The sequence below is a fragment of the Pteronotus mesoamericanus genome, unplaced genomic scaffold, assembly GCF_021234165.1.
Source record: "Pteronotus mesoamericanus isolate MK-2021 breed Mesoamerican mustached bat unplaced genomic scaffold, CSHL_Meso_final contig_173, whole genome shotgun sequence".
NCBI classification, from domain to species: Eukaryota; Metazoa; Chordata; class Mammalia; order Chiroptera; family Mormoopidae; genus Pteronotus; species Pteronotus mesoamericanus.
Genome location: NW_026555072.1, coordinates 1909948 through 1922418, shown reverse-complemented (window position 1 = coordinate 1922418; position 12471 = coordinate 1909948). Strand labels below are relative to the sequence as shown.

Below are 12471 nucleotides of genomic sequence, written 5' to 3'. Positions count from 1 at the left end.
GGCTAAGCTCTGTGCCTCAGCTTCCCTATCAGTAAAATGGAGTTGACAGTTGTGTTTATCTCCTGGCCTCACCTGTGAATATGAAATGAATTAATAAAGTAAGGTACTTAGAAAAACTCAGAAAATATTAAATCAATTAGACATTAATCCCTCACTCATTTCTTCATTTATTGAGTGTCTAGTTTGTGCCAGATACTGGAGACATGCTTTGTACATAGTGAGAGCTCAATGAGCAGTGTTAAAATGAATGAATGCATTGGCTTTTTAGGGAAAAGCAGTGGCTTGCCTCAATAGACAGGCTGGAGGTAGGAAATTGCCTGGTGAGTTGGGGTCACCATAAGCTGAGTTGTGAGGGTCTGGGAGAAGTGGGAGGGAGGTTGGAACTGCCACACCAGAAAGCACTTTGAGCCCAGGCTTAGGAGGGAAGCTTTGAACTTACCTTCATGGGGAGCCAACCTGGTTTCCAGGCAACACTGTGGGTCTCACCTTGAGATCTCTTACTTCCCTTCAGGTACCCAGGAATTTCAGTCACACTTCAGACATGCTCAGCTCCCCCAAACTGCTCTATGTGTGCCTGAGAGCTTTGTGTCCCCAAATGGGAGATTGAGGCCCAGGGAAGAGTGGGGACTGAACTAGCATTCACTTGGGGACACAATCCGGCATTATCTGGTAAAATGAGAGATATGCAAACCTTCTATCCTCTTGACTCCCCTCCTAAGAGTATGCATGCCTGTATGGACCAGTTAATGTGTACAGGAGTGAACACGGCACTATTGCTCCCAGCAGCAGCAGCCAGGAACAGCTGTTAACAGGAGAATATGAATAAACAAGTTGCACAGTCACACTATATAGCTGTAAAAATCAACTACCATTATAGGCAAATACAAGTCTTAGTAACAGGCAAAGAGAAGATGCGGAGCATAGTGATGAAAAGTGTGCTCCCTGGACCTAGCCAGCCTGGCATGCGACCTGGGCTCTCCCACTTGCTAGCTGGGAGCTAATGGGAAGATCACTCAACCACTCTGTGCCTGAGTTCCTTCGTTTTCCTCTGTCAAACAGACATATTGATTTTGTGTGTCCCACAGGCTGTTTTGAGGAATTAAGTGAGTCAGTATTTACAAAGGGGTCAGAATGGTGCCTGGCACACATACTCAGTGCTACATGAATGTTTGTTAGATACAGATAGAATGTTGAGTGGGAAAAAACAAGTCTCTGAAGATAACATACTTTAAAAGTTCAAAAGCAATGAAAATGAAACAAGATGTTGTTTAGGCATTCCTTTCTTGAAAAAAAGGGGATGATAAGCAGAAAGTAATTTGGGAGCTGTGGGAAGGCAAGGATAAGGGATGGGGAAGAGAGCCAGGTGTTGGGGTCTCAGGAGAGGGGTGGGATCCCAGGGACACACACCACTCACCGTGTACTTAAAGGAAAAGTTTTAGCTCGGTAACCCTTTGGCATTCGGGGCTTTGGACCTCAGGCCTGAGCTAACTGGATACTTTGGGGAGGAAGGAGGCCTCTCAGCCCCATGACTGTTCCCAGTTATGGCAGAGCACCCTACAGAAGTGCTGTAGTGGCCTAGCTCTTGCTGCCAAACAATCAGAGGGAGCAGGATCTCAGCCAGTCAGACGGAGATGGGCCCCAGAGAGCAAGAAAGAAGGAACAGGACATGAACTCATCCAAAAGATGGGTCTAACCAGTCAAATGGAGGAGGACCCCAGTCTGAGGGCAGAGTGTCCAAGCCTTTCCTAGGGAGGAGGAGCCCAGGCCCACCGAGGGGCCTCTGGAGGACTTGTTTCTCTTGTGGTTTTTTGCACTTCCTGTTCCCCTGCTCACTGCGGAAGTTCCTCTTCTTACCCTGCACCCAGAGACTAGCTGGAGAGGACAAGGGCAGAAGGCACCATGAGTGGGGGCCCTGTGGGAGGCAGGCCTGGGGGCCGCGGAGGACAAGCAGCTCAGCAGAACATCGCCTCCACCCTCCTCCATGACCAGGAGAACCAGCGACTCTTCAAGATGCTGGGAAGAAAATGCTGGGTGAGCTGGGGAACTTCTGCCCCTCCCTGTCTTTCTCTTTTTCCTCCTCTTCCTCTCCTCCTCTTCCTGCTCCTCCTTTTTTGAATCCTGCCCCTCTCCTCCTTTCTTCCCCTTCCTTTCTCCTCATCTTCCCCATTCTTCTCCTCCTCTTTCTTCCCCTCTTCTTTTCCCTCTCCATCATCACCTCTCTTAGAATCCGCTTACCCTCATTCAACAATCCCAGGAAGATCTTCATGTTTACTCACTCTCTCTCTGCTCGTGGCTCTTCCTTGGGGGTCACAACAGCCATGGGCAAGGAAAGACCAAGTCTAGCTCCCAGACCCTCTGGTTGCCCCAACCACACTCCACTGAGCCCTGCTCTCCCCTCCCAGACACTGGCCACCTCAGTTGTTCAGCTGTACCTGGCGCTGCCCCCTGGAGCTGAGCGCTGGACCAAGGATCATTGTGGGGCTGTGTGTTTCGTGAAGGATAACCCCCAGAAGTCCTACTTCATCCGCCTTTACAGCCTTCAGGTAATCCCCGCCGCCCACTGCACATGCAAACCCATTTTCGACCTGCAAACCTAGATCTGTGTCCATAGCCCTGAGCCCTCAGACAGATCAATGAACCCCTGGGCCCCAGAACCAAAGAATTCATGCAGACATCAAATTCTGGTTTGCCCTTCTAAACCTGCAATGGCTGATCCTGGAGTCTCCATGTCAATGTCTGTAACCCCCGCTCCACATATTAGTATACCGCCTAAATCTAATGTATCCCACAAACTAAAAGATGAGTAACTATATTTTTACCTTAAACTCAAATCTACTCTAAATTCAACATTTTGGGCCCCAGAAATTCCCCATCAAAACTCCTGAACTACAGATGTTTATTTAGCTCCTAAGTCATAAATCTCTTCCCCAAACCCCAAACCTAAATATGCCTTGAGTCTTGAACTCCAAATCTGCCCTTTTAACCCCACAGCATGGGCCCCAGAATTCTTAAATTTGTTCTACAAACCCCTAACCTGAACTCCGCAGGCACATACCCCAAATTCATACTTCTAAACCCATAAAGATGAACCCAGCATAACCATATCAAGATCGCAGAGCCATCAAATACTAATCAAACTCCTAAGCCATAGCTCTGTTCCACAAACTTCAAATTGCACATATGTTGGCTGAACTCTTCCCCCAAAACTTCCAAGTCTATATGTCTGAACCTCAAATCTCAACCCCAACTCCCAATACTGGAGCCCTGCCTGCCCAAATGAAGGGAGAATGTGGGATGGAGTCTGAAATGGGCTCAGTTTCTCAGGAGTGGAGTTCCAAACCCTCAAATTCAAGCCCCCAAATCCCACATCTAGGGCCACAAACCCCGAATCCAAATCTCTTACTGTGGTATCTAACTCCCATACTGTAAGAAATCCCTTCACACCTGTACCCTAGACGTCCAACTCTTGGATGCTGAGTTGGAAATATCCAGATCAGATCCTGGGGCCCCAAATGTGGACACCGTGCTCCCTACCCAGATAACAGAGACCTGCCACCCAGGGCATGCCTCAGTGCCAGTGTGTCCCCCACCTCTCCAGGAAGGCCTGCTGCTCTGGGAACAGGAGCTGTACACACAGCTGGTTTATTCCACTCCCACCCCCTTCTTCCACACGTTCGCTGGAGACGTAAGTGACCGCCCAACCCCTGGACCTCAGTCGGGGTGTGGGGAGGAGATGGAAAAGGTATGGGGGTCCTGGAAGCCTGCTGACTCCAAGGTGTGCACAGGACTGCCAAGTGGGGCTGAACTTTGCAGATGAGAGCGAGGCCCAGGCCTTCCAGGCCCTGGTGCAAGAGAAGATACAAAAAACGAATCAGAGGCAAAGTGGAGGTGAGGAGGTCTTAGGGGAGGAAAAGAGGTTGGGCAGAGGTGAGTGCAAGAGTGGAGAGCTGTAAAAGCCCCTCTCATGGTTCTGGTTCCTAGTCTACCTGTCTCTCCACAGACAGACGCCACCTACCGCAACCACCGGCACCAGCCAATGAAGGTGAGTCCTCTAGTGTAAGGAGGGGTAATAAGGGGCTAGCCCAGGAACCTGTGAGGGGGTTGTCAGAGCTCTCTACCGATTCCATTTTCCCAGAGAGAAGAGGAGGGCTCCCACCCCTGTCCCCGCACCCAGGTGGAGAGCAAGGGGGTGAGTGCTAATTCTTCCTTGGACAGGTGGGTGGGGAGTGGATGGGTGGGTGAGTAATTTGGTGGGTGCAGAGATAAGTGGGTGAATGAATGGGTGGGTGGGTGGATGGATGTGTGGGTAGAGGCAATGGTGGTGGATAGGTGGTTGAGTGAGGGGATGAACTGATGGGAGGATGAAATATAGATCGATATATAGATGCATAGGTGAATTGCTATACAGATAAGTGGATGAATGGATGGAGGGATGATTGAGTAAATTAAAGAATGAATGAATGATTGAATGAACTGAACAGTGAACAAATGAAAAAAGCTACGTGAAATTTCAATCAGCCCTAGCTGGAGTGGCTCAGTAGATTTAGTGGTGGTCTCAGGCCAGAAGGTTGCCGGTTCGATTCCTGGAGAGTGCACATGCCTGGCTTTCAGACCAGATTCCCAGTTTGGGGTGTGCAAGAGGCAACAGATGGATGTTTCACACATGGTATTTCTCTCTTTCCCTTTCTTCCTTCTTTCTCCCATCTCTAAAAATAAGTAAATAAAATGTTTTTTAAACGTTTCAATCAGCAAAGAAAGCAATGATTGAGTGAATGAATGAGTGAACAAATAATTTAACAAATTAATTAGTTAATGAGCCAGTGAATAAATGAGTCAATACTGAAGTGATAAGCATGAGTGAATGAATAAATGAATTAGTTAATGAAATATATGAGTGGTTTGTGGGAACCACCCATCCACTTCTCCATAAACCCCTCTTGGATCATTCACCCACTACCTCCATGACCATCAAACATACGCACAGATTTCCTCAACAGTCTTCCCGTCTCTTGCCCCTGTGCTTCGGTTGGTAGGTAAGTAGGTCAATGGTTTAGTAACCATATTTTCCCCACAGGCCCAGCAGCTGGCCCACCGTCTCTGGGACTGGCAACAGTGGACATCCAGAACCCAGACATCACAAATTCACGATACCGTGGGATCCCGGTGCCTGGGCCTGGCCCAGTTGATAAGAAACGCTCAGGGAAGAAAAAGATCAGAAAGGCTGATATTGGTGCACCCAGCGGATTCAAGTGAGAACCTTTCTTCAGCGGGCCCACAGATTCCTGGGACGGAGGCAGATGAACAGGTTGACAGGAGCAGAACTAAGTGGATGGAAGGATGGGCAGATGGATGGGTGGGCATGAGGGTAGATGAGCGGATGCGGGGGTGGGTGAGAGGCCAGAACTAGGGAGAGGCAAGTGAGGCATGAAGGCTGCAAAATTTACAGATGGTTTCAGGGTCATGCAAGTGCAATTCATGACTCTGAGAGTGAGTGCCTCCTTAAATTTTGTACCCTAGGCATCTTGCTCATCTCACCCTAGTCGTAACCTGGGTGGGCTGGTGGATGAATAGATGGGTGGGTAGATGGATAGATGAACGAATGAATGAATGAAATGAATAAATGAATGGGTGGGTTGCAGAATAAATGGATAGGTGGTTGGATGGATGGGTGGATGGGTAAATGGGAAGTGGGAGGACAGAAGGATGGGTGTGTGAATGAGTGTGTGGACAGATGGACATATAGCTGATTGGCCCACAGACAAGGTGGATGGGGATGGATAGGTGGCCAGATATGTGGATGAATGAACAGTTCAATGGATAAATGGACAGAAGTGTGTGGTTGAATGGAGGCAAATGAGTGGATGGATGGAAACATGGGTACATGGGTAGATGGATAGGTGAATGGACAAGTGTGTGTGAGAGCAGTGGTAGACAAATGGGTAAACAAATGTGTGTGGGCAGAGAAGTGGAGAGAAATATATGACGGATCAGCGGTCTGCGGGTGAATGTAAATGGCTAGGTGGACAAATGAATGGATGGATAGATGGTGGAAAAAGGGATGAAACGGACAGATGGGCACCACAAACTACGGACCCCTTCTAATTCCATAGCTACTGCTCTCATTCATTCACTATGGCTCATTTCACTAATTCTTGGCAGGAAAGGGCAGGAGGGCTTCACTAGGAAGACAGGGAAGGAAGGGCAGTGGGGCTTCACTGGGGTCTCTTCTTCTCACCTAGACATGTCAGCCATGTGGGGTGGGACCCCCAGAATGGATTTGACGTGAGTAACTCCAAAGTCCCCTAGACCCCATTCAACTTCCACCTACCCTTGCATAGTCCAGGAATCAGACCTATTCCCAGACCCCGCCCTTCCCACACCCCTCTCAGATTCCTCTCTGGGGTGGGCCCAATGATAACCCCTGCCCCTTCCCTCCCCACCTTGTTCACCCACCCCACCCCTGACTTTTTTCTCCTGGGCAGGTGAACAACCTAGACCCGGATCTGCGGAGCTTGTTTTCTAGGGCAGGAATCAGTGAGGCTCAGCTCACTGATGCTGAGACCTCCAAACTTATCTATGACTTCATTGAGGATCAGGGTGGGCTGGAAGCTGTGAGGAAGGAAATGAGGCGCCAGGGTGAGTCCCTCCTTCTGGACACCCCCTTCTTCTCCAACCCTAGTAGCTGACTTTCAAAAGATACACACTGTAGTCGTTCAGTTCTTATGGAAACCTCTCTACTGCTTGAATTGGGAGTTGGTTAGTTGGGTACCTATTTTACAAATGAGCAAAAGACTTGGAAGGAAAGTATAATAATAGCTGTGTTATTTCCCCCCCTCAGAGCCGCTTCCACCACCCCCACCGCCATCCCGAGGAGGGAACCAGCCTCCCCGGCCCCCTTCTGTGGGGAGTAACAAGGGTCGTTCTGGTCCACTGCCCCCTGTACCTTTGGGAGGTGCACCGCCCCCGCCAACTCCGCGGGGACTCCCACTGCCAGGCCGAGGGGGCCCTCCACCACCACCCCCACCAGCCGCAGGACGTTCTGGGCCACTGCCCCCTCCACCCCCTGGAGTTGGGGGCCCACCCTTGCCGCCGCCACCGCCACCACCGCCTCCGCCGCCACCACCACCACCCAGCTCTGGGTATGGACCAGTACCTCCCCCAGTCCCTCCTACTCTGGGGCCTGTGGGGGGCCTGGCCCCTGGTGGAGGTCGAGGGGCTCTTTTGGATCAAATCCGGCAGGGAATTCAGCTGAACAAGGTGAGGACCAGCAGGATAAAGGACTAGGGGTTTGGGACTCTGAGGTGTACTGTGCAAGTCAGGATCTTAGGGTGCTGGGGCTGAGACTGATGGGGTTCCCAGGCTTTTGGGGTTCAGTGAGAGGGTTGGGAGGTTAATGCAGAGGTGTGGGCCTGGAACCTTGAGGGGGACTGGAAAGGGTGGGGAGTAGTGCTCTCATAGGCTCTGAGCCCTCTGTGCTGGGCCCTGCTTGCTGCAGACCCCTGGGGCCTCGGAGAGTTCTGCGCTACAGCCACCACCTCAGAGCTCCGAGGGGCTAGTGGGTGCCCTGATGCACGTAATGCAGAAGAGAAGCAAAGCCATTCATTCTTCAGGTAAGAGTCGGCCCTCCTGTGCCACCTGTGAGCTGCCCTCTCTGGCAGTGACCCTTTTTCTCAGGGCTAGTATTGGCCTAAAAACAACCTCAACCAGCCAGGGCGTAACCACACATTCTTGAGAGTAGTATTAACTACAACTCCAACTAGAGCCCAGACCCCAACTATAATACCTATCTCTTCTGAAACAGAAATCCTATTTCTCCCTCCTCTGAGGGGGCCCATCCTTATCCAATGCATAGGCCCCAGATCTGATCTCCTAGCAGGAAACCTCAGCCCCCCAGGACCCCGAGTCCCAACTTCTCAGACCCTAGCAAACCCCCACTCCAGGGCTTGTGAACCCTGCTGCCCATCTGGGTTCCGCTCTTTCTGTCCCCCTCCAGACGAAGGGGAGGACCAGGCTGGAGATGACGATGAGGACGATGAATGGGATGACTAAGTTGCCACCACCCCGACCTGTTCCGCACCTGATCCACAGGCAGCTGCTGCCCGCTGCCTTCCTCTCTTGGCTCTCAGGCCCCCAGGGCCCATTTCTTCCCCACCACCCCCTCCAATGCTGTTACCTCTGACCGGCCCCCAGTTGCCTTAGCAACAGCGCTTTTTATACAAAATTTATCAGTTCTCAGTCAAGGATTTTAAAACAAAAATAAAATAACTGTCTTTTTGTTCCTCTAAATTTCAGTTCATTTATATTCCAAAAGTGGGAATTTGGGGTCCTTTTCTCCTAAAATCCCTTTTATTCATCTACCTGATTTCATTGATTTAGCTTTACACATATACATTCATTCATTCACTTGTTTCCTCAGTCATTTAGCCTTTATTTCTTTGTTTCCTTCTGCCGTTTTTTGTTTTAGCAAACATTTATTGCCAGGCATTATGTTAGAGTATGGGGATAAAGCAGTGGAAAAAATCAACAAAAATTCTTGCCCTAGTGGGGCTGACATTCTAGACACTGCCATTCTAGGGAGGAGACAGACAAGAAAGTATCAAATAGAAACAGGAGAGAGTTACAGATCATGATAAATGCTATGTGCCAAGGGGGAATGACATTCAGATAAGGTGTTAAGGGAAAGCCTCTTGGAGGGGAGGTGACAGTTATGCTGAACCTAGGGGGAGAAGAGTCAACCAGGTGAATATTTCGGGGAAGGGCATTCCAGGCAGAGGAAACAGCTACTGCAAAGGCCCTGAAGTAGGGAAAAGCTTGGCATGAGGCTGGGTGTGGTGAATGAGTGGGAGAGTTATTTATTCATTCACTTATTTATTTTTTAAAAACTGTTCAATCAACACAATACTAGATCAAGAGAATTCTTGATGGTCAGATTTCCCAACTGTCCATGCACACAATTCACACAGGATCCTAATGGGCAGAACCCCCTCTCAGTATTCAAATTTGGTTCTGCCCAGTTCCCAGTGTAAACCAAGTCTTGGCCAATGGCAGTGGAAGAGTCAAAGACTTACTATTCAAATAGACCTTCTCTAGAACTTGAACAAGATGCCACACCTCTGTGCGTCAGTTTCCCTATGTATACAATGAAGGTAACAATAAGTAATAGATTTCCAACTGAGATCCCACTGAGTCACCCCTCCCCTCCTTCTCCTCTAAGACTTGCTCTCCAGAAAAAAAGGAGCAACTCAAAACAGTCCCAGGTGTTTAAAGCATTTCCAATGAAGTAATTAGAAACTCTTGCACATTAAAGGCTAGAATCCAGGTGCCTACCCCTTTCGCATTTCTGAAATCTGGTGGATTGAAGATCTCAGATAGCCTACATTTAGAGACAGAGGAGGGGAGAAAGACCAAGGTGAGGGAGATTCAATAGAGGACAGGCTTCTTTTATATGCAAGAGCAGTAGAAGAATTTTGGAACCATTGGGGTGTAGCTTGGGGGGTTAGGGGAAGAAGGCAGGGGGGCAGCTGGGGTGGTGAGGTTGGAGGTGTGGGGAATGGGAGCTGGCTTTGCCCCGTAAGAATTCCTCGACAGCTGGGGAAGATGGAGAAGGAGGGAGTCTCGGGTTCCCTTTAATTCTTTTATTATTCTTCATCCCCCAACTCTACTTCCCACCCCACCCAGACAAGATCCCCAGAACAAGCACTGAATCTAGGAAGGTCTTGTCATACCACTCACTCCCCTCCCAACTCACCCCCTCGCCCCTGATGAAATCCTAGAAATCCAGTGTTCTGGGATCCCTTGGGCGGGCTTTGTTGGAGGAAAGACCTCACATCACACTACTTCTGAATATCCAGTAGCCCTGACTAGAGCAGGCACAGGCCCGGGGTAAAAGAATTGACTGTGGGCAAGTTGCTTGACTTCTCTGAGCCTCAGTTTTCTCAGTCTTTAAAATGAGGATGAAAACGCTTATGTCATAGGCTGTAGGCAGAATTAAAGTAGATGGCGATCTAAGTGCCTCTCTCCTCGTAGGCACCTATAAACATCAGCTTCTGCTGCTGTTATTATTGGGCATCACTGATCCTGAGTCACCATTAATTATAAAATACACCCTTATTTTATGTATCACTAAGAAAGACAAAAGAAGTACTGCCAGTTGAATTATGACCCACCAGTGCTTGAGAGATGCAGCCTGATTTCAGAGATGTTAAAAAATTAAATGCTTCTGGTGCTCTGTCTGGCTATGCTGTTCTTTAACCTGCGTTCTGGTTCCACATGTATATTTGCTGGTGAAAGGTCACACCACTGATCACCCATGGTCTGTGTACTCTCCATATGTGTGCTACACTCCACTATGAGGTTTACATTAAAAACAGGTCAAACCTGTGTGGCATGGAGTGGATAAAACCCTGTTTTGGTCCCAGCACTGGACAAGGCAATGTACACACTAGGCACTAAATTAATGCTGAACAGACAAGTGGCTCGGAGTAGGACAGGGTAATAAGAGGGTGGTCTTCTGAAAAGGTGGTAGTGCTTCTGAAAGATTCATTTACCAGGTGAGCAGGAAATGCCCACTCCAAGGTCACTTGTCTGAGGTTTTGTAGATGAAGAAACCGTCTAAATCCACTCAATTTAGTATATGGAGGAGTTGTGACTTGAACTCAGGTCATCAGACTACCAGAATCTAGGCCTTTACCTACTATCCTATATTGCTTGGGGAGGGCCAAGGGATGCTCCCCCAAAACCCCCACATCACCCCTCCAGATTCAAGCAGAAAGAGGTCATGCTTTGATACATCCAATAAGGGATTAATATCTAAAATTTATAAAGAACACATGCAGCTCAACACCAAGAAAACCAAACAATCCAATTTAAAAATAGACAGAGGACCTGAATAGACATGTCTCCAAAGAGGACATACAGATGGCCAATAGACAGAGGAAAAGATGTTCAACATCACTAAACATCAGAGAAATGCAAATTAACACCATAATATCACCCCATACCTGTCAGAATAGCTATTGTGCATAAATCAACAAACAACAGGTATTAGCCACAATGCAGAGAAAAGGGAACCCTGGTGCACTGCTGGTGGGAATGCAGACTGGTGCAGCCACTGTGGAAAACAGTATAGAGGGTCCTCAAAAAATTAGAAATGGAACTGCCTATGACTTAGCGATTCTACTTCTGGGTGTATATCTGAAGGGACCCAAAACACTAATTCGAAAGAATATATGCACCCCTATGTTGATTGCAGCGCTATTTACAATAGCCAAGCTATGGAAGCAACCCACATGCCCATCAATAAATAAGTGGATAAAGAAGAGGTGGTACAAATAGACAATGAAATATTACTCAGCCGCAAAAAACAAAACAAAAACAAAACAAAACAAAACAACAACAACAAAAAAACCCTTACCACTTGGGACAGCATGGATGGACCTAGAGGGTATTATGTTAAGTGAAATAAGTCAGTCAGAGAAAGACAAACACTATATGATTTCACTTACATTTGGAATCTAAAGAACAAAATAAATGACCAAAAAAAAAATTGAAACAGGTGCATAGATGCAGAGAACAGACTAATGGTTGCCATAGGGGAGGGGGCTTGAGGAACAGGGTGAAAAAGTGAAGGGATTAAGAAGTATAAATTGGTAGTTACAAAATAGTCATAGGTTTGTAAAGTACAGCATAGGAAATATAGTCAATAATATTGTAAGAACAATGTATGGTGCCAAGGGGGTACTGGAAATATCAGGGGAGCACTTCATGAGGTGTATGATTGTCTGACCACTGTGCTGTACACCTAAAACTAATACAAAATAATATTGAATGTAAACTGTAATAAAAACCTATATATGTATATGTGTATAAATAGAATACTTACTTTGGAAATGTATATATAGACAAAACTGGAAAGGAACACGGAAACATTGTGTTTAGGGACTGTTTTCCTTTTAAAATTCCTATAACACTATATTAAAATATTAATTTTTTTAAAAAACGTCATGCTTTAAACCACTGTCATGGGTTGGATAGATCTCTTGGATACCTGGGAGTGGGAGGGTCCTGCCTGCCCCAGGAGACTGGAGACATGTGAAGACTAGCATCAGACTGTTCTAGAAGGAATAGGGAGGGAAGGGGAATCCATGGTGGGACTTATGCTGCTGACTCTTCCACTCATGGCAAGCAGGGGCTGTCAGCTCTCCAAACAGCTCACAGCTGGACTGACAGACAGGCAGACAGAATAACTATTTGGCTAACTCCATAACTCATGGACTGACAAGGAGAGGAGCAGTTTCAGGAACTGACAACGTGGTACTGAAATAGCTAACAATTACAGCCTGCCTGGGACTGACTGGGGCTGGCGGTCTGACAGCGTAGAAGACCAGAAGCCTCCTGAGGGACTGACATGCTGGCTGACTCCTGACCCATGGTTGGCAGGATGCTATGGATGGATGACTATTGCTAGGTATC

General features: G+C 48.0%; 1 protein-coding gene across 1 annotated transcript; it reads left to right on the top strand.

The window, feature by feature from the left end:
* The first annotated feature begins 1869 nt into the window (after positions 1-1869).
* WAS (WASP actin nucleation promoting factor) lies at positions 1870-8200 on the top strand. The gene is made up of 12 exons (XM_054566375.1): positions 1870-2031; positions 2403-2543; positions 3599-3685; positions 3786-3888; positions 4001-4042; positions 4136-4189; positions 5075-5249; positions 6240-6282; positions 6483-6636; positions 6839-7257; positions 7496-7610; positions 7994-8200. The coding sequence occupies exons 1-12, from the start codon at positions 1900-1902 to the stop codon at positions 8047-8049; spliced, it is 1521 nt and encodes a 506-aa protein (XP_054422350.1). The 5' UTR covers positions 1870-1899; the 3' UTR covers positions 8050-8200.
* Positions 8201-12471: the final 4271 nt, after the last annotated feature.

Bases quoted from the DNA above. Each gene is read 5' to 3' on its own strand.
- WAS (XM_054566375.1), top strand. From the start codon at position 1,900: ATGAGTGGGGGCCCTGTGGGAGGCAGGCCTGGGGGCCGCGGAGGACAA. The intron at 2,032-2,402 runs GTGAGCTGGGGA...CTCCCCTCCCAG, and splicing joins TGCTGGGAAGAAAATGCTGG to ACACTGGCCACCTCAGTTGT. The intron at 7,258-7,495 runs GTGAGGACCAGC...TGCTTGCTGCAG, and splicing joins AGGGAATTCAGCTGAACAAG to ACCCCTGGGGCCTCGGAGAG.